Source organism: Aquarana catesbeiana, linkage group LG10 (genome assembly GCF_042186555.1).
Source record: "Aquarana catesbeiana isolate 2022-GZ linkage group LG10, ASM4218655v1, whole genome shotgun sequence".
Classification (NCBI taxonomy): Eukaryota; Metazoa; Chordata; class Amphibia; order Anura; family Ranidae; genus Aquarana; species Aquarana catesbeiana.
The window spans coordinates 182,822,601-182,847,393 of record NC_133333.1 but is presented as its reverse complement, the minus strand read 5'-3'; the positions used below and the strand labels follow the sequence as shown (position 1 = coordinate 182,847,393).

The window sequence follows — 24,793 nt, the reverse complement described above, 5'->3', positions numbered from 1 at the left end:
TCCTTCACCCCAGCCTCCGTGTTTTCCTTCGCCCTAGCGTGCTCATGTAAAAACAATATTGATACTCATAGTGTAACCCCTTTAAAACTAAATGCTTTATTGCACAAAAAAGAATAAAACTTACAAAAAGCCAGACAGACGCAGGCGTGTGTACAAAATCAGGAAGTCCGGGTCGTGCTTCCGATGACGTCTTTGTGACGAAATGCTTAGGGCAGAGCTATTTGCATCATTGCGTCACATCTGGTTTGGTCCGTGGAACGCACCGCGACCTGGACTTCCTGATTTTGTACACACGCCTGTATCTGTCTGGATTCTTGTAAGTTTTATTCTTTTCTGCGCAATAAAGCATTTAGTTTTAAGGGAGATGTGCTATGGGTATCACTCACATTTATGTTTTTTTTCTCTATGATGTATTCTACATATTTTTGGTAAAAAAAAATCGTAATAAGCATATATTGATTGGTTTGCACAAAAGTTATAGTGTCTTCAAAATAGGGGATAGATTTATTGCATTTTTATTAATTTTTTTTTATATTAGTAATGGCGGCGATCTGCGATTTTTATCATGACTGCGACATTATGGCAGTCACTTCAGACACTTTTGACCTTATTTTGGGACCATTGTCATTTATACAGCGATCAGTGCTATAAAAATGCACTGATTACTGTGTAAATGACACGGGCAGGGAAGGGGTTAAACACTAGGGGGGCGATCAAGGGGTTAAGTGTGTCCTAGGGAGTGATTCTAACTGTGGGGGATGGGCTACCACTGACATGACAGCGATCACTGCTCCCGATGACAGGGAGCAGTAGATCCCTGTTATGTCACTAGGCAGGGGAAATGCCTTGTTTACATAGGCATCGCCCCGTTCTGCGGCTCCGTGACACGATCGCAGGACACCGGCGGACATCGAGTCCGCAGGACGCGCGGTCACGCTGTACACGGCGGGTGGGCGTGCGCCCACTAGCCCCGCAAATTTAAGGGGATATACAGGTACGCCCATTTGCCCACTGCTTCCATTGTGCTCAATGTATATCGGCATGCGGTGGTCGGCAAGTGGTTAAACAAACCACTGAGGATAGAAAGGGAAATGGATACCAGCAAGTAAAATGGCAGAAAACATACTTCCGGTAAACAAAATGGTGGAAAACACAATTCCACTCCGTAATACAGCTGATTGGTGAAATAATTAGCAAGTAAGGGTATAAAAACCGTTCGTATAATGGCGTAACCAGCTTCCTGATGACGTATTATTTATGTGAAACGTATTGAGGCTGGTTGTGTGATGCTGATGTCATTTCCTGCCGAATGTACCACACTGAAAACGAGGCTTGAACCGCACGCCGGCTCCTAGTAGTATACAGCCATTATAGGCAAACACTGGAAGTCTGGAAAGACTCAGTGCTGGTCACACTTTCACACATGTGGATAGTTCAAGTCTGCCTGTCAGTTTTATAAGCAGACCTGAAGGGACGCTCCATGCAGGTCTGTGGAGCGACGGATGTCAGCGGTGACATGTCCGCTGACATCTGGTCCACTCTGCTCCAATCTGCTGAATCCAGACGGATGGAAACCCTATTTTCCATCCGGCCGGCGAATCTGATCGGATGAAAACGGACAGGCGGTCCGTTTTCACCCGATCCCCCATAGCAGAGAGCGGGGCTCTGACAGGTCCGTCGCTGCACAGTGCACAGAGATGGACCTGTCATCCGCCGGTTCAGCGGGGATCAACGGAGCAATCCCCACTGAGCAAGCGGAGTCCGTCAAAACGGACGTTTGTGAAAGGGGCCTTAGGCACACTTACATGTGAGTGCAAATCTTTTATATGACCTTTTTAACTATTACAGTATGGAATTTTGCGCAATGATGGCCATTTTTGTGTCTTGAGAACCATATTGGAGGATCATAAGAAAATAGTCTGGGATTTGGTGGAGACATATCTACTCGCTTATATGGAGAATTAAAGAACGGCAATACACAGGCTTTTTTATAACTACTTTTTGGTAAGCACATAGATTGGATGGTGGTGGTTAATCACAAAACGATTGTTTTGGAAGTCACCATTTGTTCAGCACGGTGGATCAACTTACTTGGACTTTGTTTTCATATTTCAACATATTTTTGTGTGTATTTGATCACCTCTGGGTTTTTTACTTTTTGCGCTGTAAATAAAAAAGACCGAAAATTTTGAAAAAAAAAAATGCTTTTTTCTTAGTTTCTGTGATAAAATTTTGCAAATTATTAATTTTTCTTCATAAATTTTGGCCACAATTTATACTGCTACATATCTTTGGTAAAAATAACCCAAATTAGTGGATATTATTTGGTCTTTGTAAAAGTTTAGAGTCTACAAGTTGTGGTGCAAATCATAAAAAAATTGATCACACCTGATGTACTGGTGGCCTATCTCATTTCTTGTGACCTGAACAAGTCAGGAAAGTACAAATACCCCACAAATGACCCCTTTTTTGAAAGTAGAAATTCCACGGTATTTAGTAAGATGCATGGTGAGGTTTTTGATGTTGTCATTTTTTTCCCACAATTCTTTGCAAAATGAAGATTTTTTTTTTCCATCACAAAATTGTCATTGTAACAGGTTATTTCTCTCACATGGAATGTGTATACCACAAATGACACCCCAAAATACATTCTGTTTCTCCTCCTGAATATTGTGATACCACATGTGTGACTTTTTCACAGCCTGGCCACATAGAGAGGCCCAACATGCAGGGAGCACCATCAGGGGTTCTAGAAGCATAAATTACACATCTAACTTGTTGACTACCTATTACATTTTTGAAGGCCCTGGAGCACCAGGACAATGACACTGACGTGGCACTGATGACAAATGGCACTGATGACAGATGGCACTGATACGTGGCACTAATATGTGGCACTGATGACAGATGGCACTAATACGTGACACTGATGACAGATGGCACTAATATGTGGCACTGATGACATGTGGCACTGATGACATGTGGCACTGATGACATGTGGCACTGATGACACGTGGCACTGATGACACGTGGCACTGATGACACGTGGCACTGATGACAGATGGCACTAATATGTGGCACTGATGACAGATGGCACTAATATGTGGCACTGATGACAGATGGCACTTATACGTGGCACTGACATCACTTTCTTTTCCATTTTTTTTTTTCTGACACACGCTGCAGACGTTAGCTCTCCCTCCTCACATGCTGTCTCTGTGTGAGGAGGGAGAGCCGGCGATGAGAGATGATCTCATATGTTTACATATGAGATCATCTTTCATTGGAAGCTCCGATCGCGCTGTAAACAGGCGCTGTGATTGGCCATTTACAGCGATCTGTGATTGGCTGTGTCCAAGGGCCACGGCCAGCACAGAATTTCCCCTATGTGCGCCTGCGGGAGCGCGCGTTGCGGACGTAAACAGGAGGATGTCCAGGGACGCCCTCCTGGCAATTGGCGTCCGCGCTGTAGCCGTCTTTTGGCTATAGCACGGGCGCGAGGAGGTTAAAAATTGCCTCTTTTTTACAGGCGTTTGGCACATTTTTTTTCATTCTGTAAAAGCACTGTGTGTTTAGCGCTTGAGTGTTCGTTCATTTAAATGGCCAGAATAAATTAATATTCTTGCCTGCGGAATCCAATAAAGCTCACACTTGATACACCTAAATGTATGTGCTTAGGCATGTTTTTTGAGCAGCTTTTCTCCTGACAGGGGAAACGGAATTCAGAGAGCTGAGAAAATGCTTAGTGTGTATGAGGCCTTTGTATCATGACTTCCTGCAAAACTGAAGCTATGGCTACCTGGGAGTAGTTATGCCTGGGTGCGGATTTCCTGTCTTTTTTTCCTTTTTTTGCCAGGGTTCAGCCACCTGAAGGTGGCAGCATAACTCTTTTGTAATGGGTATTTTGGATACCCTGTGTCCTGTGATGTATTTTAATAAAAGGATTTCTGCATTTAAAGAGGAACTGCAGTCTGCTCACATAATCTGTAATAAAAACATCTTTGCCATTCTGAAGCTTCCCTCCAACCACTTTGCATATTATTTTTTATATACTGTGATTCTGTACTTGCCAAATATGCTGAAGAAATCTCCCTCCACTCAATCTGGTTGCGGTCATTTTAACTGTGGGCAGCTGAAGCTGCTGCCTGTTCACTTCCTAGATTTACACAGAGGCACACCTTCAGCTCTGCAGCTCTTATTGGCTTTCTTATGACTCATCCCCCCTTCCTTCCTGGTAAACTCTCACAAGAGTGAGGGCGAGAGCTGTGCATGATGAGATAAGCCTAGGCTTTTTTTCCAGACAAGAGACAGGAAGTGGGCTGTATAAGTTATTATTTACTGGCAGAAAAAAAATGTTTTACTATCCAAAGTTAAAACAACAAGGGCAGAAGATTTAGATGGAAAGATACAAAAAAAAAATAACTGAAGTCATGCTTTATGCCAATAATCCCACTATCTTTTCCATTCATTGGACGATACTGGAAGTCGTATACTGTCAGGTTATACTGCCTCCTACAGGAGGATTGGACACTGACAAAAAGCAAAAGTATATGATTTCCTGTGTCTCTCAGTGGACTCCAAGAAAAGGATTTTATGGTGAATACAAAAATTCTATTTCTTGAAAATTTGAGCGAGTTAAAACAAAACTATATATAAACTGCTAAATGTACCGGTGAACAAGAGTTGTTTTTCTTGCCAAAAGATTTGTATCGTGTCCTGCCAAACATTACAGCCAGTTAAGGAATACAGTGATGCCCCCTCCCCCAGCCAGCTGATTGGATCGTAATGAAGCAATAGCAGACTGATGGTGGTAATTTATTTGCTCTCTCCTATGAGCATGTTTCTTATAAACACATTTACCTGTGGCACATCTAATTTGCTCCCAGTCCTTTTCCTCCTCTCCCAGTGCTGCTATATAGAGGGTTGGAAGCGGTTGATACAGAAAAATACCTGTTCTGCAATATATCTATTGTGCTCCAAACATATTGTTTTGTCAGAACACTGTCTCTTCTGCTCTAAAACTCCAACCATTGCCTGTCCCCCACCCAACTCAGCTTGCAACAAGACGTCCCAAGTAGAGCCGCACAATCCAGAGTCCAATGACTCCATGCACATATGGTGCCTAGTGTAACCATACTCTACAGCACAAAGGCACCAGCACTCCAGGGAATGTGCTTTGGCAATTTTATTGTAAATATTAAAGTATATGGGTAAACCTTTTACATATACCCAGTGAAGTGAACAGCCTCAGATGATACACAGGTATGAAAGAAATCTTCCTACATACGTTTTACTTGTATATCTGCTGTCTTCAGCTTTATACACTGTTTAGAAAGTGCACATCATGTTAGAATTTTCATTTCCTAATTTTGCACTGTGAGGATAGTCTTGGATTACACCGTGAGACAGCTGATTAGAGGAAAGGCACACACCCCCTCCAGATAGGCAGAGATTTTCACAGCTGTCCTGTGAGTTAAGCAGCTGTCTGCTAATTTATTTATAGCACCCTTCCTGACAAAAAATTTCAGGCTGGTTCTATCACATGTGTCAGTAAACTCGTTAGAAGTTATCAGGCTGATAACAGAAGAGCGGAGCAGGAGAAAGCCACAGGACTTAGTGCTTTGAAGAGAGATAAGAAAACACTGCAGATTTATGTGCCCAAGTCAAATTATATGAATCGGGTTTACATCCAATTTAACTCGTCAGAGGTCAAAATGTCATGCCAACTTTTCCGGGCTTTATAGGTCCCACCTTCCTCATAGGGCTCAGGTAAGTATTGGGGGGTGAGGGGGGGGGCTGCTACACACAGGTTTTTTTTTATCATGCATAGAATGCATTAAGATAAAAAAAACCTTCTGCCTTTCCAACTTCTCTTAAGCTATATAAAAAAAAAAATTAATTCATGTTATTAATATATAGCTCTATTGCATATGCAGACACAAATTCACCCTCATCTCCGTGTCGGTGTTCAAGGTTTTGCACCTTCTCATAATAGTGCTGGGGGGGGAGGGCTTGGGGTTGCATTTCCCCCTTTGCTTTTTCTGTAATGGATGTGGTGCTTAAAGATGGTCTCCCTGATGATATCTCTTTTATACGATTCAGACTATGCTGTGTACTTGCACAAACTAAACTCTAGCATTTCTTTGCTTTCTGTTTTGAGAATCTGGCAGACTGGCTGGGTTCATATTTGCACGATGTGGGAACACATGCAAAATTGTGTGCCTTCTCACAACGCACCAAAAATGCATCCCTTTTTCAGGTGTGTGGCAGTGCCGTTCTTAATGTTTTATGCATTGTGGGAACACACCCAATTTTGTGCATGTGGCAACCCAATGCAGCTTGCTAATGCGTGCGCAAAAATGCGTGCCAAAATTTTGCATGCATACAATGCTTTTTAGTGCCACACAATAAAAGGGGGGGGGGGGGGGGTTGCACTTTAGCGTAGATTTTGTGCATAGGGAATCCCATTGGAACTAATGGGCTGCCCTAAATGCTTTGCATAAAAAACACACAAAGGTGGGTGTGCATCGTTGAAGAAATCAAATATTTTTGTTTAGTACTTTCCCATGCAAACTATGGGGAGTATGGGAAAAGGTTCCTGATAGAGAACAAGCAGCATAAAAAAAAAGCTCCTGGAGCTTAACTGCTTCAGCCCCGGAAGAATTTACCCCCTTCCTGACCAGAGCACTTTTTGCGATTCGGCACTGCGTCGCTTTAACTGACTGCGACGTGCCTCCCAAACAAAATTGACGTCCTTTTTTCCCACAAATGGAGCTTTCTTTTGGTGGTATTTGATCACCTCTGCGGTTTTTATTTTTTGCGCTATAAACAAAAAAATAGCAACAATTTTGAAAGAAAACGTATTTTTTACTTTTTGCTATAATAAATATCCCCAACATTTTTTTTCCCTCAGTTTAGGCCGATACGTATTCTTCTACATATATTTGGTAAAAAAAATCGCAATAAGCGATTATTGATTGGTTTGCGCAAAAGTTATAGCGTTTACAAAATAGGGGATAGTTTTATGGCATTTTTATTAATATTTTTTTTTTTTAACTAGTAATGGTAATCAGCGATTTTTTTAATTTTTTTTGGTGACTGCGACATTATGGCGGACACATCGGACATTTTTGACACATTTTTGGGACCATTGTCATTTATACAGCAATCAGTGCTATAAAAATGCACTGATTCCTGTGTAAATGACACTGGCAGTGAAGGAGTTAACCACTAGGGGGCGGGGTTAAGTCAGTACTAGGGAGTGATTTCTAACTGTAGGGGGGATGGGCTAGCTGTGACACATCACTATCTCTGCTCCCGATCACAGGGAGCAGAGATCAGTGTCCTGTCACTAGGCAGAACGGGGAGATGCTTGTTTTCATCAGCATCTCCCCGTTCGTCCTCTCCGTGAGGACGAACGGGGAGACCTGACTCACGGAGCTCCCGGCCGGTGGCGCGCACGCAATGGCACAGCGGGGAATTTAAATGGGACTTACAGGTACGCCCATTTGCCCAGCTGTGCCCTTCTGCCGACGTACATCGGCGTGCACCGGTCAAAAAGTGGTTAAAGCGGAGTTCCGACTAAAAAAAAAAAAATGTAAGTCAGCAGCTACAAATACTGCAGCTGCTGACTTTTAATAATCGGACACTTGCCTGTCTCGAGGTCCAGCGATGCGGGGGATTGAAGCCCCGCTCGTCTCCCCCTCCTCTCTGGCGCCGACATTGTCACTGCGGGCGCCCGGCTGTGGCTTCACATCCAGGCATGCACAGCACATGCACGCTGTGACTGGCCCGGCAATCATCTGGGACGTGTGACGTGTCCCAGATGATTGCCGAGAGGGAGGGGGGAAAGGTGAACTTGCTTCCGCCCCGGGAGGAAGTGGGAGCTGGAACCCTCTAAAAAGAGGGTTTCCACTCCCCTCAGTGGTTGTAAACCTCAGACATGAAATATGAACAAAGCATATCCCTCTACAGTGTGTACTTGTCCCAATTTAGACCACTCATTTCTGTCTGCCATTTTGTTCTGCTGCTATCAGCATGAATCGCTTCTGACAAGTTTTTCTGACACCAAGAGAAAAATGGTGACGGGGGAGGGAGTCCCAACTGATTTACAGCTTCTGCTGTGTTCATGTGTGCTGTGTGATGGGAGGAGTGTTCTTTTCCTCCAATCAGCTCTCAGAGGTCTCCTTACTAAGCTCTACAGTGTGTGGCTCTCCGCCCCCTTTTTTTGTTTTTCTTCTAACCACTCAGACAAGCTTTATAAACTTCTGGACTTTGAATGGCTGTACAGAAGACTACAGATAAACAAACACAATTAACGGTATGTAGGAGGATTTGTTTAATCTCTGTATGTAACCCAAGGCCGGTCACTTCACTGAGTATATGTAAGGGTTTACAACCACTTTAAGATAACTGTTGTGGCTAGTGTTTGACTTTAATAGCTCCAGCCAATAATTATGCTTTTATTGCTGTGTTTGTCCCTATTGGGGAAATATTTGCTTTCGCTGGTGTCACTGAGATGTGAAGCAGCAAAAAACACCTTTATTTGTTGAGCTGAGTATGGTTAAAGCCCCTGTCAGCTATTGTTCTTTGCATTCTACCCCCTCTTGGGAGGAGTTGTGAGGATAAATCTCACTAAAGCTGACCATTCACATAGTAATTTGATAGAACAATGTTTTTGTTTAATGTTTTTGAAATTGTATTAAGGACATTAAAGGGTGTTTTTGACCGACTATGAGGAGGTGACTGTTTTAGATAAAACTGCCATTATTTTTTCACCCTTCAATTCAGTTTAAATTTTCTTTTTGTTCAATAAAGTCTCATGGCTGAAAGTAGAGTATCTCCATTAGATACTCTTAGCAGGGACCAGTTGGGATTTGATCCATCTATGGGCAGGCTGATTGTATCCAGGCAATCCTTTGATTGACTTGGGTGTGCAACTAGCATGCGATTATTGCCAGCGGCCATAGCCGCTAGCAATAATCATTGTGTTCTTGCAGAGATGGCTCCCTGCCAGGAGAACACAAAAGCTCTGCGGGAGGGATTCCCTTATCAACACTGACTATGCTGATGGGGGAATCGAGCCATGGGTTGCAGGAAAGAAAATCGCAAGATTCTATGGCAGGGCTATTGAATTAAAATTCACGGAGGTGCAGTCGTTAAAATTTTCATACAGCAGAGGTCCAAGTCTCATGTTTGTGCTGTGATTCGGATTCTTCATATCACAGCCCCTCCCTTTTACATTACAGTTTCCTCTTTACAACAGTGTCATCAGTCCTCCCCTTTACATCACAGCCCTGTTCACATTACAGTCCCCTTTTTACATCACAGATCCCCCCTCTTTACATCACAGATCCCCCCCTCTTTACATCACAGATCCCCCCTCTTTACATCACAGATCCCCCCTCTTTACATCACAGATCCCCCCTCTTTACATCACAGATCCCCCCTCTTTACATCACAGATCCCCCCTCTTTACATCACAGATCCCCCCTCTTTACATCACAGCACCTCCCTTTACAATACAGCCCACCTTTACATTACAGCAACCTTTTTACATCACAGTTACCCCCTTTGCAATACAGCCCACCTTTTACATCACAGCCCCTCCTTTATTTCAATGTCCTTTGTCCCCCCTTCACATCACAGCCCCCGTCTTTATATCACAGCCCCCCTCTTTACATCATCCCTCAGCCCCAACCCCACATCAAAGTCCCCCTCCATTTCACATCAGTGTCCTCTGTCAACCCTTCAGATCAAAGTCCCTCTTCCTTTCACCCCAGTCCCCCTCACAGCCCCCTTCATAGCCCCCCACCCTTACTTACACCCAAGTCCCACCACAGCCACCCCCCCCTTACTTCCATCCCAGTCCCCACCACAGCCCCCATTCTTTGTACCCCAGTCTCCTTTACAGCCCCCTCCCCCTTGCATCACAGTCACTTTTACATCCCCCTTGTACCCCAAGTCCCCTGTACAGCCCCCCCCTTACTTGAATCCCAGTCCTCCTCACTGCCCTCCCTGTATCTCAGTCCCCTTTACAGCGCACACCCCACCCTCTTGAATCCCAGTCCCCTTTACAGCCCCCCATACTTGCATCCCATTCCCCCTTACACCCCCCTTTACTTGCATCCTGGTCACCTCCACAGCTTCCTTCCTTGTACCACAGTCTCTTTTACAGCCCCCCCCCCCCCCCCCTGCACCCCAGTCCCATTCACAGCACCTCTTCTTTGCACCCCAGTTCCCTTCACAGTCTCCCTTCTTTGCAGCCAGTCCTCTTTACAGCACTCGCTTACTTGCACCCCAGCCCCGTTATGTGAATTTCCCTTACCTTGCACCACATTTTTCCACTGACAACTCTTCTTTTCAATCTTACCTTGTGCAGCACCTGTCCATTCCAGGAAATAGAAAGCACAAGGCACAGCGTGTCCGGGCAGAGAGCAGGAGCTGGGCAAGTTTTCAAGTGATTGGTTGCTAGGACCGCCCTGCATCCTAGCACCAAATCACTGGTTTGTTAACTAGAAAAGTTGGGCAGCTCTGGCCCTCTGGCCAGACGTGCTGTCCCTTCTATCTGCTGGGAAGGATGAATGCTGTTCCTGCAGCAGGGAAAGGAGGATACCACCCAGCAGAGGACACCCAGGCGGTCCGGATAGGACTGGCTTTCGGTCCGTGTACAGACCACGGTCCGCCATTTAGTGACGGATGATGGCCTGCCTTAAGCTGATGTAAAAGCTTTGTGACTTGATCTGAGTGAATTAAATCTGTCAAATTATTTCCCGGACTTAATCATACAATCAACCAATTTCTGGTTGTTGATGGAACTTGCAGATGGTAAATTGCGTAGTTTCTGCTGATTTCCTGGGGTTGTTTTTGATTCTTAGTGGTTAGAATGTGGGTGAAGCTGACAAAAAAATTGGCATATGATCTCAATGAAAAATTTGACAAAACTTCTGAACCTTCCCACTTTGCCAAACTAGAAACAACTTGGTTGGAGTTCTGCTTTAAAGCAGGATTTAATTATAGTTAAGGAATTTGTAGTACCCCCAGCCTTTCCATTCAACCCCATCTATTGGGATTCTTTATTACAAATGTTTGTCAGTGCAACACATCAAAGTCACAATTTTTATTTTTTTATTTTTTACAGCTTATTTTGGTTACAGTTTAAACAGGTCCATATGGCCTCATTGTTTCTGTTTTCCCTTTGATAGAAAAGGAATTTTAAAAGTTTTGTGCGCAGTTAGACGTGTGAAAAGCCGTTAGAGGCATGCATAGACTTGAAGGGGAGTGTGTCCGGGGTGGCTGGCGCGTGGGCGTGTTGGTGTGCAGCCGTACAGAGAACGCAGTGTGAGCGCCGCATCACTGGCAGCGTGACAGCATCTATCCTGATAATCTCCGGCTGGCGCGGCTCGCCAACGAAGCGCTCTCTTCTGTCTCCGTGACATGCACTCTTCCCCCATGCTGGGAGAAGCACAGGCGGCAGAGTTGTTTTGGCAGACTTCAAATCCCAGCTCCGGAGCGGCGCGTCGCTATTAGTCTCTCTTTATTAACTCTTTGTATTCAAGAATAGGGGGTGTGCTTGCAGACAGGCAGCGTCTTTCTTCAGTGCTTGTGTCCGGCATCCATAGGGTTACAGGCAGTGGTTTGGATGCTTGTCAGAGATCTGTTTTCTTGTTGGGAGGCAGCATGCGCTCCTAGCATTTTCTATTTTCAGCCTGCAGCTAGGAGAGATTCAGGATGCTTTAGTCACTACAGGTCACTGATCCCATATTAATTATGCTGAACTTGGCCGAACAGCCTGCCTCACTTTCTCACTCCAGAAGATGACTTTATGCTGCCCTTTATTTGCACTTCAGCCCTGTGCTCTGCACTTGATATACCTTTCCTTTTTGTACAGAATGCTGTAAGCTTTTAAACCTTTCATGACCAGAGGTCATTAAAAGTGACCCCTTCAGGAACATCAAATTAAGCAAAAAGAATACCCTTCAAACGCAGAATAGAGATTCTTGCCTTATGCTCCGCAGATTGCTGAGCACCACTCCGTTCAAGAGGAATCATTCTCTAAAGACTTTTATTAAGAAGCCAACACTCTGGGAGTGTGGTTCTTCTGGTGATCTCAGTAGCTTTTCGACCAACCTACACATCTCTACTGTGACCTGCAGAGTAACATGGAGGTCAGCGGGCTGGGTACAGCCCTGCTGAATATATTAAGATAATTTCTATGGTTGTATTGGTTCCCATTTCTTTGTACCAGGCTAACAATAAATATATCAATAGGTATATTTACTTTGTATCAGTTTTGTTATATTCCTATTGGGCACATTCGCACAATGTCCGCTGAGTTGTGATGATCTGCATTTGCCCAAACTGCGTAAAGAGGCGTATTTCTGGAGCCCGGGATGTCCTGCAGCTGCCGCTTTGACCCATTCATATTTGAGTGGCTGTAAACAGCTGTGTGTCACAATTCGCATAAAGCGTTGAACGTGCACAGACGTAATGTCTTGAATGCACGCTATCTAGGTTCGGGACCATACATCTCTGCACATGTGCTACTTTATGCTACTAGCGGCAAATAGCTGCGTATAACTGCCTTCACTTCCTTATGTTTATGGGTGGCTGTACGCAGTTGTAAAGAAGGAGAATTCTGACAGCCGCACTCCGATACAGACGCCTTTATTGTGTAAAATAACAAAAATTCATACATTAGCAGGGTACAGGATGAAATAGTTGACGTGTTTCACACTCTCAATAGTGCTTAATCATAGCTATGATTAAGCACTATTAGGAGTGTGAAACGCGTCAACTATTTCATCCTGTACCCTGCTGCTCATGTATGAATTTTTATTTTACACAATAAAGGCGTTCATATCGGAGTGCAGCTTTCCAGATTCTCCTTCATTACTACATGCTAAGCCTGCACTTGCTGCTTCCCCCTTGAGAGTGTTGCCTACAACACACCTTTTCTTCTGGCTGTACGCAGTTCCAGGACATCCCAGGCACCAGAAATACGCAGCTTTTTTACACTGCACTTGCTCTCATGTACATGAAGCCAATAAAAGATGAAAAACGCAGACATGCGTTATGCACAGTAGAACACATGCCCACCGGTGGGAATGAGCCCTATGAAGGGAAACTAAACCAAAATGTGTTTTCTTTTTTCTTTTTTTGTGTTTTAATATGGGTATAGCAGGTTTAGAAACTGAGGGGTTTTGTTCTGTCTGTGTCTCAACTTGGGGGACTTTCCTTCCTCTTCTGCCCAATGTCAAAACAAAATTCTCTGATGTGTGTTGTGAATGTTCTGATCCTTCTCATTTTTTATTTTATCTGCGTGATCTCAAAGTAGAATTTTAGTTCCCTTCCTGCCTCAGTGACACAGGATATTAGGTGAAATCTCTCCAGTGGGGACACAGCCAGCAACTTTAAGAATGTATCTACTTACTCTTGCTTGTATCTGTAATAACATAAACTCAGTGATGGTGGAAAAAAGGTTACCTTGGGGTGGTCTTGTACCTAAGGCAGCCCATAGATTAGTCCGTTTTTTTTTTTGTTTTGTTTTATTTCTTTTTACTAAAAAAAAAAAAAAATCCCAAATTTTCCCATCCACACACTTGATGGGGGAAATCCTCTCTGCTAAGCTTTTGTATTCTCTGACAGCCGGGAGAACTCCCGCTGTCAGAATACAATGATCAGCATTTCAGGCTATAGCCTGCAGCACTGTGTAAGACAAAAACAATTCCATAGCTCAACTCGCCAACCAGTCTGCTCACCAACCAAATTAACCTGTCTAACCGTCTGTTAAAAGCAGGGGCTTAGCACACATTTGCAAACGCATGTGAAAGCTGCAAGGCCTCGTCAGGGCACCCTGTGTTGCTTGCAGTCCTAACACTACAAATTTATAAGTGTCTCCACAGTGGAAGCACATGCATGGAATGGGTAGATGTGGGGCAGGTGAGCCTGAAGGCAGCCCAGGCCCCCTTAAAGGAACAGGAGCACACTGGACACCCAGCAAGAGCACAATGGCAGCGAAGGTCCCCGGACCATATATATGATCCGTAACAAAAAACTGGCCACTGTCCCAACTATAACTGGCCTTCACAGCAAGGAGCACATGGAGGACCATATACATGTAAGACCAAAACAATTCCATAGCTCACCTCACCAACCAGTCTGCTGACCAACCAAATAACCTGTCTAACTGTCTGTTAAAAGCAGGGGTTTAGTTAGCACACATTTGCAAACGCATGTGAAAGCTGCAAGGCCTCGTCACGGCACCCTGTGTTGCTTGCAGTCCTAACACTACAAATTTATAAGTGTCTCCACAGTGGAATCCTGCAGCGCTGATCGAGTGGGGAAAATCCAAAAGGGTGGTTGCACAGAAGTCAATCTACCGATCTTGCATGATTAGGTGAGAGTTAAGCCAGCCATGCATGGATCAGAATTTGGCTGGCTCAGCAGGGACTGGCTGATTTTCAATCCTTGTATGGACAGGGAGGTTGTGCAGGAGTCTTGCCTAATCATTCGATATTGGGGTGGGAAAATTTCCTTGTTATGCTTCTGTTTTAACAAATAAGAAAAGGAAGCACAGACCTTAGTGCAGTTAATCCTTCTATTATGACTCAAAGGATTAACTGCGCTTCCTTTTTGTTTTCCCAATTTGTCAGCTACCCCCAGGCTATTGGAAGCTGCAAGACCCTTGAGCCATTCAGCCACTGTTACTAATTAGAAGTGACTTTTTGGGCTAAATATGGAATAGAATTTATTCGGTACGTTTGTAAGGGCAGCACTACAGCTTTATGTTTAATTTCTGCCAGTCAGAAAAAGGTAGCAGAGTAGATGGGCAAAAGGCACATAGCTTTTGAGGGTATTGGGTACAGCAGGCTGTAAATCTGAAAACTTTATGTAACCTTTTTCAGGGCAAAAGTGATAATTGTTAGAATGTGGCAATTTCAGCAAGTCCTCATTTTAAAACAGTTTCTTTTTAATTAGAGTTATTTAATTCTGTGTAGCCAGGTGTACTGGGACTGATACACGAAATGGTGTTTTAATTTGCCCTCTTAGCCTGAGCTATAAACTGTGTGGATACTGGAAATGGGATAGACACATAACGCCGTCTAAGAAGAACCAGATGCGGTTCTCTACAGGTCACACACAGATTAGGCTGCCGAGCGCTTCAAGCTGACGTTAGCACGGAAATTTGGAAAGCTGCCCCCTTGTCCCCCTCCTTTTTTCATGCGTCATCTATTAGACCACACGTTGACACATCGGAGACCCCCAGGCTGTCTGCGGCTCAGGGCTCTGTTAGTAGTTTGCCTCTCTTGTCCCTGCCCGATCCCAGATGTGTACGCACACAAGAGGGGGGGCTGGGAAGAGAGCCTGCAGTCTTCTGCCAAAGGGATTTCACACAGATGTGCAAACAGCCGTTCTGTGCTTTGTGGTACTGTGGCCTCCGGGTGTGTACGGAGATGTGTGTGTGTGGGGGGGGGGGTCACTACAGTTTAGAGATTTTTGAAAAAATTGTCCAATACCATTTTTTTGTTTTTTGTTTTAATAAATTGAGCACCCAACATTGTATTATAAATTTAGAAAAAGCAAAGACCTTTATGTGCAAAAAGAAACATATGCTCCCAAAGTGCATTCACCATTGCGTGATTCGAATTTCACAAGGGGATGGTGTGGGCACATACATGCTTTTTCTGGCTTTTCGGTACAAGATGGAAAATTTGTTGCTTCTTCAAGGAAAAAGCACCTCAATTTGTTATTATACTATTATTTCAGTTACACAAGAGTTCTCTTTATGCTACTAAGAACTGTAGTATGGGCCCCTCTCCTCCCTCTGATATCTGTATTAGAAAACACACATACCTCATCACTTCAGTTTGATGCTGCAGCTGTTCTCCTGCTGGCTTTAAGCCCAAGAACTGAGCAATCACATGACCACTGATCACTCAGTCTTTAGACACCGCTCAGAGATGACCATAAGTCATCCTCTGTTCTGTCCTTCCAGCGCTCACTGGAGCGCCGGGCTGGTGAGTGGGTGAGCGCAGCTGGTTTCTGATCTCAGCTGACTACCAAAGCCAGCTGTTAATAAGCTGGCTGGGTGCATCCCGACAATATAATTGGAATTCTTTCAGGGCCTGGAGGGGCTCTGTGATGTAAGCTGATAACGGGCAATAGCCTGCTATTAGCTGACTGTGGGTCACAGGAAAGCAAAAGTAAGTGCACTCTTGTGACTCGGAAGAGAAGTATGGCTAAAGCTTTTCTTTTATAATACCCTTTATCCTGGGGCTTTTCCAGACAGTCAGGTCATGTCCTGGGGGTCTTCTGGAAGGTCAGGTGACATCCTGGGGTCTTCCTCTTTTGGCCATTGTGTCCAGTCTTTAGTACTGTAGAGAGAGCAGCATAGCATTGTCAGCATTGCTCTCGGAAGTATTGTACTGTGGTCGCAGTAGGTGTAATGAAGCACCCCTTGGGGGTACCTTGGGTGGCAGGAAGTCAGTTAAATGATGAATGTCTGTTGTAACCAAGGACAGAGACCACAGAACATCTCTACCTCTCCTTATCTCCATAACATAGTGGACGTGTTCTTTTCTCCTAATACGCTTCCTGATAAAATTGCTTGAGATAAGTCTGCAGTGTGTGGGACAACACTGGATTTCTGGCAAAATGAACTGATTGATTTATTTATTTATTTAACAGATATAAGTAAACTCTTTCAATGGTATATTTAACTTGCCAAAGTGGAGCAAATAAGAGGCAGTCCTTATTAGAGTTTACGTATTTTAAGCAAAGATCTGGTACCTCTCTATAAACATTCTTTGGCCCATAGCATAGATGTTTCCATTGAGTATTTCAGCTCTTTATTAATTACTCTATTGGTCAGGTAGGCTACCTGTCACATTGAATGACCAGTTGGAAAGAGGGTCAGGGGCAGAGCCTAGCTCAACTTTTACAGGGAAGGCCCTAGTTTGCCTAAGGCCCGAAAACCACCCAGAAACCGACCGGGGTGGTGGATGACCCCTCCCGCCGCTTCTAAAAGTGACCATGGGGCCAATGCTCTGCTCAGAGCACTTTTATAAAAGACCGGTGCCTGAGGGGAAAAAACACTATACTGGGGTTATGGCATCTAGCTGTAGCCTTAACCCCAGTATTTAGCGTCAAAGTAATTACCTATTTTTCCAGGTAGGCGGTCGGCAAGTGGATATGTTACAGAATTTTTAGCAATGTGAACACAGTCAGCAGTAATACCACCCTAACTGTTAGTGTGTGGAAGGTTTTTGTTAATGTCTGTGTCCCTGTTGGTTATTTTCTTAAAGCGGAGCTCCACCCTAAAGAGGAAACGCTGCTTGTTTGCTTCCTCCCCCCCTCCGCTGCCACGTTTTGGCACCTTTCAGGGGGGAGCAGGTACCTGTTATTGACAGGTACTCATCCCCACTTCCGGGAGACTTTGCCGTGGCAAGGTCCCCCAGAAGTTCGACCCCCTGCTTCTTCCACTGCTGCCGGGCCATTCGGAAAGCACAGCGCTTTCACGCATGCGACACTGCAAGGCTTCACTGACGGTTTCTCTCTGCGAGGAATGGCGGCGGCAGCACCTGAGAGCCAATTGAAAAAGTTGCAAGATCCCTGGACAGGTAATATTAAATGTCAGCATCTACAGTATTTGTGGCTGCTGACTTTTAATTCTTTTGTGTGTGTGTGTGTGTGTGTGGGGGGGGGGGGGGGGTTGCTATACACTAGTAGAATGTTTGAAATCTGTCATTTTTGGAGTGTTATTTTTATTTTAGAATTATTAATGGGGTCAAATCAAGGTTTTTGACTACTTTGATGATAAAATTCAAAGGAGCCGGATGGAAAATATTTTTGTACGAACAGATTTCTAACAGTATATGTGGTTTTCATTTTGGAAAGTCCACTTGTTCCAAAATTGAATGTTAACTTCAAAAGAAGTATTTTCGAACAACATTTGTCAAGTCAATAAATGTATTGAAAATGTTTGCATAGATGATCATATGAATGTTTGTTTGAAAATTTACTAGTGTATGGCCAGCTTTACTTCCTGTTTAGTCATCAGGGCAGGAAGTGTGGCAAAATCTTCTTAACCGGGACAGAGTAATAAAATTCTAACAGAAGTTTCAACTTGTCCCCACTCTATCCAAAGTTGGAGTTCTACTTAAAAGTAACCTCTGCCTATTTTTTTTTTTTTCCACCATATATACTACGTTTTAAATTGCTTAGGTTTGTGATGCTTTTACGTCTCCAAAGGGTGTTCTCACGCTGTATCCTTTCTGTGTATCTCCTTACCAGTTAATTGTTGCCCAAGATTTCTACTGGCAAGCCTTTAACGCCACTGATTTTTTTTTGTATAAAATTCTTTTTTGTCCTTGCAGCTGAAATCTTTCCTAAAGGAATGTAAAGTATCCAATTATTGCAAGCCAATGCGCCAACTGCTGGAGAAGATCCAAGAGAATTCGTCCTACATAACTAGCAAAAGACAGAAGTCTGCCTTTGGGGTGTCTGACAGGGAAGCTGTGGTAAGTAGACAACTGGGACATTTTATATGCCATAAATGCTGTGCTCTCCCAGAATGCGTAGCTCTTTGCGATTAGCAATGTGTGACCAAGTCCTGTTCCAGATACCTTTCCCTAAGTAAAGTTTAAACCCATAGTGAGTGCTGGCAACCGACTGGATTTTTAATAGGAATATATAGAGATATTTTTTTTTGCATATTGACAATAGCTTGGCTGATGACCCTTAAACACCTTTCACACTTGGGCCGCCCATGCGTTACTGGTAAAGCGCTGGTCATTTTAGCAGCGTTACCGCTGTTTAAGCAGCACAGGACCTTTTGTCCCGCAAGTGCACCGCCCCAATGTGAAAGCACTCGGGCTTTCACACTTGGGCAGCATGGGAAGCAGTTTTCAAGCGCTTTACAGGCGCTGTTTCTAGCTCTAAAATGTCTGAAAACTGCAAAGTATAAAAGGGGTCTTAGTGGCAGACTAAGTACCTATGCACCTTACCTGATGAATTTGCTGCAGCTACGAAAAACACTAAAGGGGTTTACAAAACAGCTAAGTAAAGATTTGCTTACACAAAAGTACAGTCAAACCGGTATTAAGGGACTTTAATTGTGTATCACTTCCTATATTTAAACAGAAATGTATCAGTTAAAAACAGGTTTGTATTAACCCACAAAGTCTGGCAATCAGGTTGGTGGTATTTCAATCAAAATCAAGTACATACAAAAAGTCTTGAAAACATATGGAAATAGTATGGACAGAACCTCTTATATGTGTAGCCCCTACCACAAGATTTATAGCAACATATATGTACACATACATCTGATCCAGTAAGGGCCACCAAGGCAACCTTTCAGATGTACATCAATACAATCTAGCTCATAAAGTAAGCAGAGTAGCTGTAGATTGGAGGGGTTTCACTTTCTCCACTCCTTTCACGAACTTGCTTATTCAGGAAAGGGAGTACAAAGAACATGAGAATAGATCAGCTATGGAATTATTGAAGTAGGTATCACTGCCAGCAAAATAGGGACATAGAGAGGGCGGTACCATGGAACAGGCTGCCAGTCCTTAAGCCATATGAATGAATGGGCAAAATACACTGCAGAAGAAAGGAACGTTCCCTTTTTGGGGAAGACCCCACACTTTTATTTTAATATTTTTTTGGCATGATGCCCTCTTCAAAATTCATACTAGACCCACAGGGCCTAATATAGATTGGGGGGATACCACACTTTTTTTTTGTCCTAGCCTTTTATTTATGTTCTGCTGTCAGCGGGAAATCCCCACTGACAGCAGGGCTGACTCATCGTTGTTAGGAAAACGGCAGGTGTCGGCTTCTTGAGAACCGATGACTCACCCTCGTTGCTGATAGGAAGGGTGAGTCATTGGTTGTTAGGACACCGGCGGGTGCCGGTTTCTAACAACCATCAGAAATGGCAGGCAAAACCACATTCCAGTGCGATTTTGATGCATTTTGCTGCGTTTCAGTACAGTTCAGTCTGCACCGGAACACACTAGATCGTACTGCAACAGTGTGAACTACACTTTACTACCAAAAGTATTGGGACACCTGCCTTTACACGCACATGAACTTTAATGGCGTCTTAGTCCGTAGGGTTCAGTATTGAGTTAACCCACCCTTTGCAGCTATAACAGCTTCAACTCTTCTGGGAAGGCTTAAAGCATATCAAGACATTTTGGAAAGTTTCATGCCCTACTTTGTGGGAACAGTTTGGGGATGGCCCCTTCCTATTTTAACATGACTAAGCACCAGTGCACAAAGCAAGGTCCATAAAGACACAGATGAGCAAATTTGGGGTGGAGGAACTTGACTGGCCTGCACAGAGTCCTGATAGTCCCAATAGAACACCTTTGGGATGAATTAGAGCAGAGACTGTGACCCAGGCCTTCTCATCCACATCAGTGATTGACATAAAAGAAAATCCTAAATTTTGGGTTGTCCCCAGAAAAGTAATAGAGGGGAAATCTTCCAATGGGCACACTTGTTCTGGTGACCTGGGGCCCCCCAAGAGATTCCCTTAATTTGCAGAGACTGGAGTATTAAACCTTGCTATGCTCCCCTCAACACTTAAGTTGCTATCTCTGTACAGCCCTTCTGGCACAAACTTCTTTTTACAAACTAATATTTTGGCCAATGAAAATCCTTTTTAGACAGTTTTTTTTTAATACTGTGTATGTAATATATAATCACAAAAGTGAGTACACCCCTCACATTTTTGTAAATATTTTATTATATCTTTTCATGTGACAACACTGAAGAAATGAAATTACACTTTACTACAATGTCAAGTAGTGAGTGTACAGCTTGTATAACAGTGTAAATTAGCTGTCCCCTCAAAATAACTCAACACACAGCCATTAATCTCTAAACCGCTGGCAACAAAAGTGAGTACACCCCTAAGTGAAAATGTCCAAATTGGGCCCAATTAGTCATTTTCTCTCCCTGGTGTCATGTGATTCGTTAGTGTTACAAGGTTTCAAGTGTGAATGGGGAGCAGGTGTGTTAAATTTGGTGTTATCACTCACTCTCTCATACTGGTCACTGGAAGTTCAACATGGCACCTCATGGCAAAGAACTCTCTAAAAAATCTGAAAAAAGAGATGTTGCTCTACGTAAAGATGACCTAGGCTATAAGAAGATTGCCAAGACCCTGAAACTGAGCTGCAGTACGGTGCCCAAGACCATACAGCAGTTTAACAGGACCGGTTCCACTCAGAACAGACCTCACCATGGTCGACCATAGAAGTTGAGCGCACATGCTCAGTGTCTTATCCAGAGGTTGTCTTTGGGAAATAGCCGTATGAGTGCTACCAGCATTGCTGCAGAGGTTGAAGGGGTGGGGGGGTCAGCCTGTCAGTGCTCAGACCATACGCCGCACACTGCATCAAATTGGTCTGCATGGCTGTCATCCCAGAAGGAAGCCTCTTCTAAAGATGATGAACAAGAGCGCCTGAAAACAGTTTGCTGAAGACGAGAAGACTAAGGACATGGATTACTGAAACCATGTCCTGTGATCTGATGAGACCAAGATAAACTTAGGAGAGGAGTACACATTCAAGTCTGTCTTGCCTACAGTCAAGCATGGTGTTGGGAGTGTCATGGTCTGGGGCTGCATTAGTGCTGCCGACACTGGGGAGCTACAGTTCATTGAGGGAACCATGAATGCCAACATGTACTGTGACATACTGAAGCAGATCATGATGCCCTCCCTTTGGAGACTTGGCCGCAGGGCGGTATTCCAACATAACGACTCCAAACACACCTACAAGATGACCGCTGCCTTGCTAAAGAATCTGAGGGTAAAGGTGATGGATTGGCCAAGCATGTCTCCAGACCTAAACCCTATTGAGCATCTGTGGGGCATCCTCAAATAGAAGGTAGAAGAGCGCAAGGTCTTTAACATCCAGAAGCTCCGTGATGTCATCATGGAGGAGTGGTAGAGGACTCCAGTGGCAACCTGTGAAGCTCTGGTGAACTCCGTGCCCAAGAGGGTTAAGGCAGTGCTGGAAAATAATGGTGGCCACACAAAATATTGACACTTTGGGCCCAATTTGGACATTTTCACTTAGGGGTGTACTCACTTTTGTTGCCTGCGGTTTAGACATTATTGGCTGTGTGTTGCGTTATTTTGAGGGGACAGCAAATTTACACTGTTATACAAGCTGTACACTCACTACTTTACATTGTAGCAAAGTGTCATTTATTCAGTGTTGGCACATGAAAAGATATAATAAAATATTTAGAAAAATGTGAGGGGTGTACTCACTTTTGTGAGATACTGTATATACCTTTTGCATTTACCCTGGAGTGTCCCCTTGCATAGTGTTGGTCTGATCCCTTAGTTGTGAGTGTATCCTGTTCCATGGGATAGCCCTGTAATTTAACACAGCCTGTGAAGTTCTGCACACTAAGACAGGTGAACTTGCAGCATGTCACATTGGATAAACACCACCTGATATCCTATGTGTGAAGCAAATGACAGTGTTTAGTACAGAGGAAATTGGTAAGCCGTTTACTGTCATCAGGGTAATGTGTAGGATGCTCTCAGTGTAACTGAATCCCTTAACTGTGATATTGAAACCGGCAAATGAATGACCTTCCGTCCCTTGGATATCAGTAATTGTCATTAGACCCACCTATTGCTCTTGGACCCTGTTTTTGCTTGGTGGACCTCCCACGAATTGCACTGCAGTACATTGCAGGCACCTCTGTCTCCAAAGGGAGCAGATAAATCTTGATAATTAGCATTCTGTTGTTTGCTGGCTGACGGAGCCTGATCTCCTCTGCAACCTTAGAACAGCACGCACGGATGTAATGCCTTCATAAATATTTTAATGGCAGTCTGCTGGTAATATAAATCAGGGGGCTGGGAGTGCTAGAAGCCATCCACAGACACTCTGGCACCACCTCGCAGGGACAGCAGCAATGGGAAAGTGTCAGATCATAGACGCCCACGTGTTGTGGTCTCTGCAGTAGGATAGAGCTGTGCTGGGGGATTGCAAGTGGTGCCACTTAGAGATGTGCTGGGTCTATATAGTTGTAGGGGAAGAGGAGACACATCAAGGGCTCCATTCTTATTACTGGCATGTCATTACTAGAGTTGAAATGTCCTGCATTAAGTGTCTTGAATTTTGGATAATGCCCCTATTATTTAAAGAGCCTGTGCACCAAAAATCCAAAAAAAGTAGTACACATCTTGCATTTATCTATATAACCTGGGTCATTTTCTGTTTTGTGTTTTTCACTTAAATTGGTGTTTGTATTTAACATAAGTAAATCACATTTCATGCTGAAATTAAGTCATTCTAAAGCCTAAATATTTTTATCTTAACCACTTGCCGACCGCCTCACGCCAATGTATGTCGTCAGAATGGCACGGGCAGGCAGAATCACGGGCAGGCAGCACCCCCCCGGTGCCAGAGGCGACCGGCATTTCTTCGCGGCCAATGAGAGGTCCCGATCGCTCCCGGCGAATGAAAATCCTTCCTCTGCCTCTGTAATGTAAACAGAGGGAGAGGAAGTGATGTCATCCCTCCTCGAGCCGGTCTTTTCGTTCCGGCGCCGAGGAGAGAAGACATCAATGTAAGTTACACCAACACTACACGTTCAGTAGAACACGCCAGGCACATTTTTCACTCCCCGATCACCCCCGATATCTGATCTGATCAGATCTATACTCCCCAGCAGTTTAGGGTTCCCATAAACGCAGTGTTAGCGGGATCAGCCAAGATACCTGCTAGCACCTGCGTTTTGTCCCTCGGCCCAGCCCACCCAAGTGCAGTATCAATCGATCACTGACGCTTACAAAACACTAAGCACACATAACTGCAGTGTTCGCAGAGTCAGGCCTGATCCCTGCGATTGCTAACAGTTTTTTGGTAGCGTTTTGAATCAGTCGCTGACAGTCAGGAGCTTTTTTGCCTGTGAGTCTCACTAGTGTACCCCTAAATTTAGAGCCCAAAATGGCAAATCGAAGGTGCACTAGTGAAGAGGCCTACACGTTTCTGAGCATGACAGATAGTGAAGAGGAAGTCACTCATCTGTCAGATTCAGGCTCAGAATACGATCCTGTAGAGGACAGCGGCTCCATAACAGATAGCTCTGACGATGGAGTTGTGGTCCCTGCTAAGGTCAGGCGTACCAGACCCCAATCTTCTTCTTCTGTCCTTGAAGTGCAAGAACCGCAGGTCCCTCGTATGGAGCAGAGAAGTACTAGCGCCGCTATTCCTTCTGGCAAGCACCAGCGGCCTAGTACACCCTGGTCGTATATCCAGCACTGCAGTATCATGTGGTGAGTCCCATAAGTGCAGTTCAAGCTGGCGAGGTGGCAAGCACTAGTAGTGTCCCGCTGCCACCAAGACGACAATCACAGGCCCGTCGTGCCCATAGTGCCCTTCCTGCTGCATTCGCCAATCCGAATTGGGAGCCCACCACTTCTGCAGCACCCGTACTTCCCCCATTCACTGGCCAACCCGGAATTCAGGTGGAAACAGTTGATTTTATGCCACTGGATTTTTATTCGCTGTTTTTCACTGAAGATCTCTATAGATCTATTGTGGACCAAAGCAATTTATACGCTGGTCAACACATCGCCGCTAATCCCCAGTCCTCCCTTGCCAGAGATTGGAGACCAATTACGGTCTCCGAATTTAAGATCTTTCTGGGCCTTTCCCTCAACATGGGCATAAATAAAAAGAGTGAATTGCGGTCATATTGGTCCACTGACCCAATTTACCATATGCCCATGTTCTCTGCTTCCATG

General features: G+C 44.3%; 1 protein-coding gene across 1 annotated transcript in view; it reads left to right on the top strand.

The window, feature by feature from the left end:
* NOC2L (NOC2 like nucleolar associated transcriptional repressor) overlaps positions 1–24,793 on the top strand; it is a 221,289-nt gene that overhangs the window by 138,773 nt on the left and 57,723 nt on the right. The window contains exon 15 of the mRNA XM_073603046.1: positions 18,378–18,521. Within this exon, the coding sequence (XP_073459147.1) occupies positions 18,378–18,521 (144 nt within the window). The remainder of the gene's footprint in view (positions 1–18,377; positions 18,522–24,793) is intronic.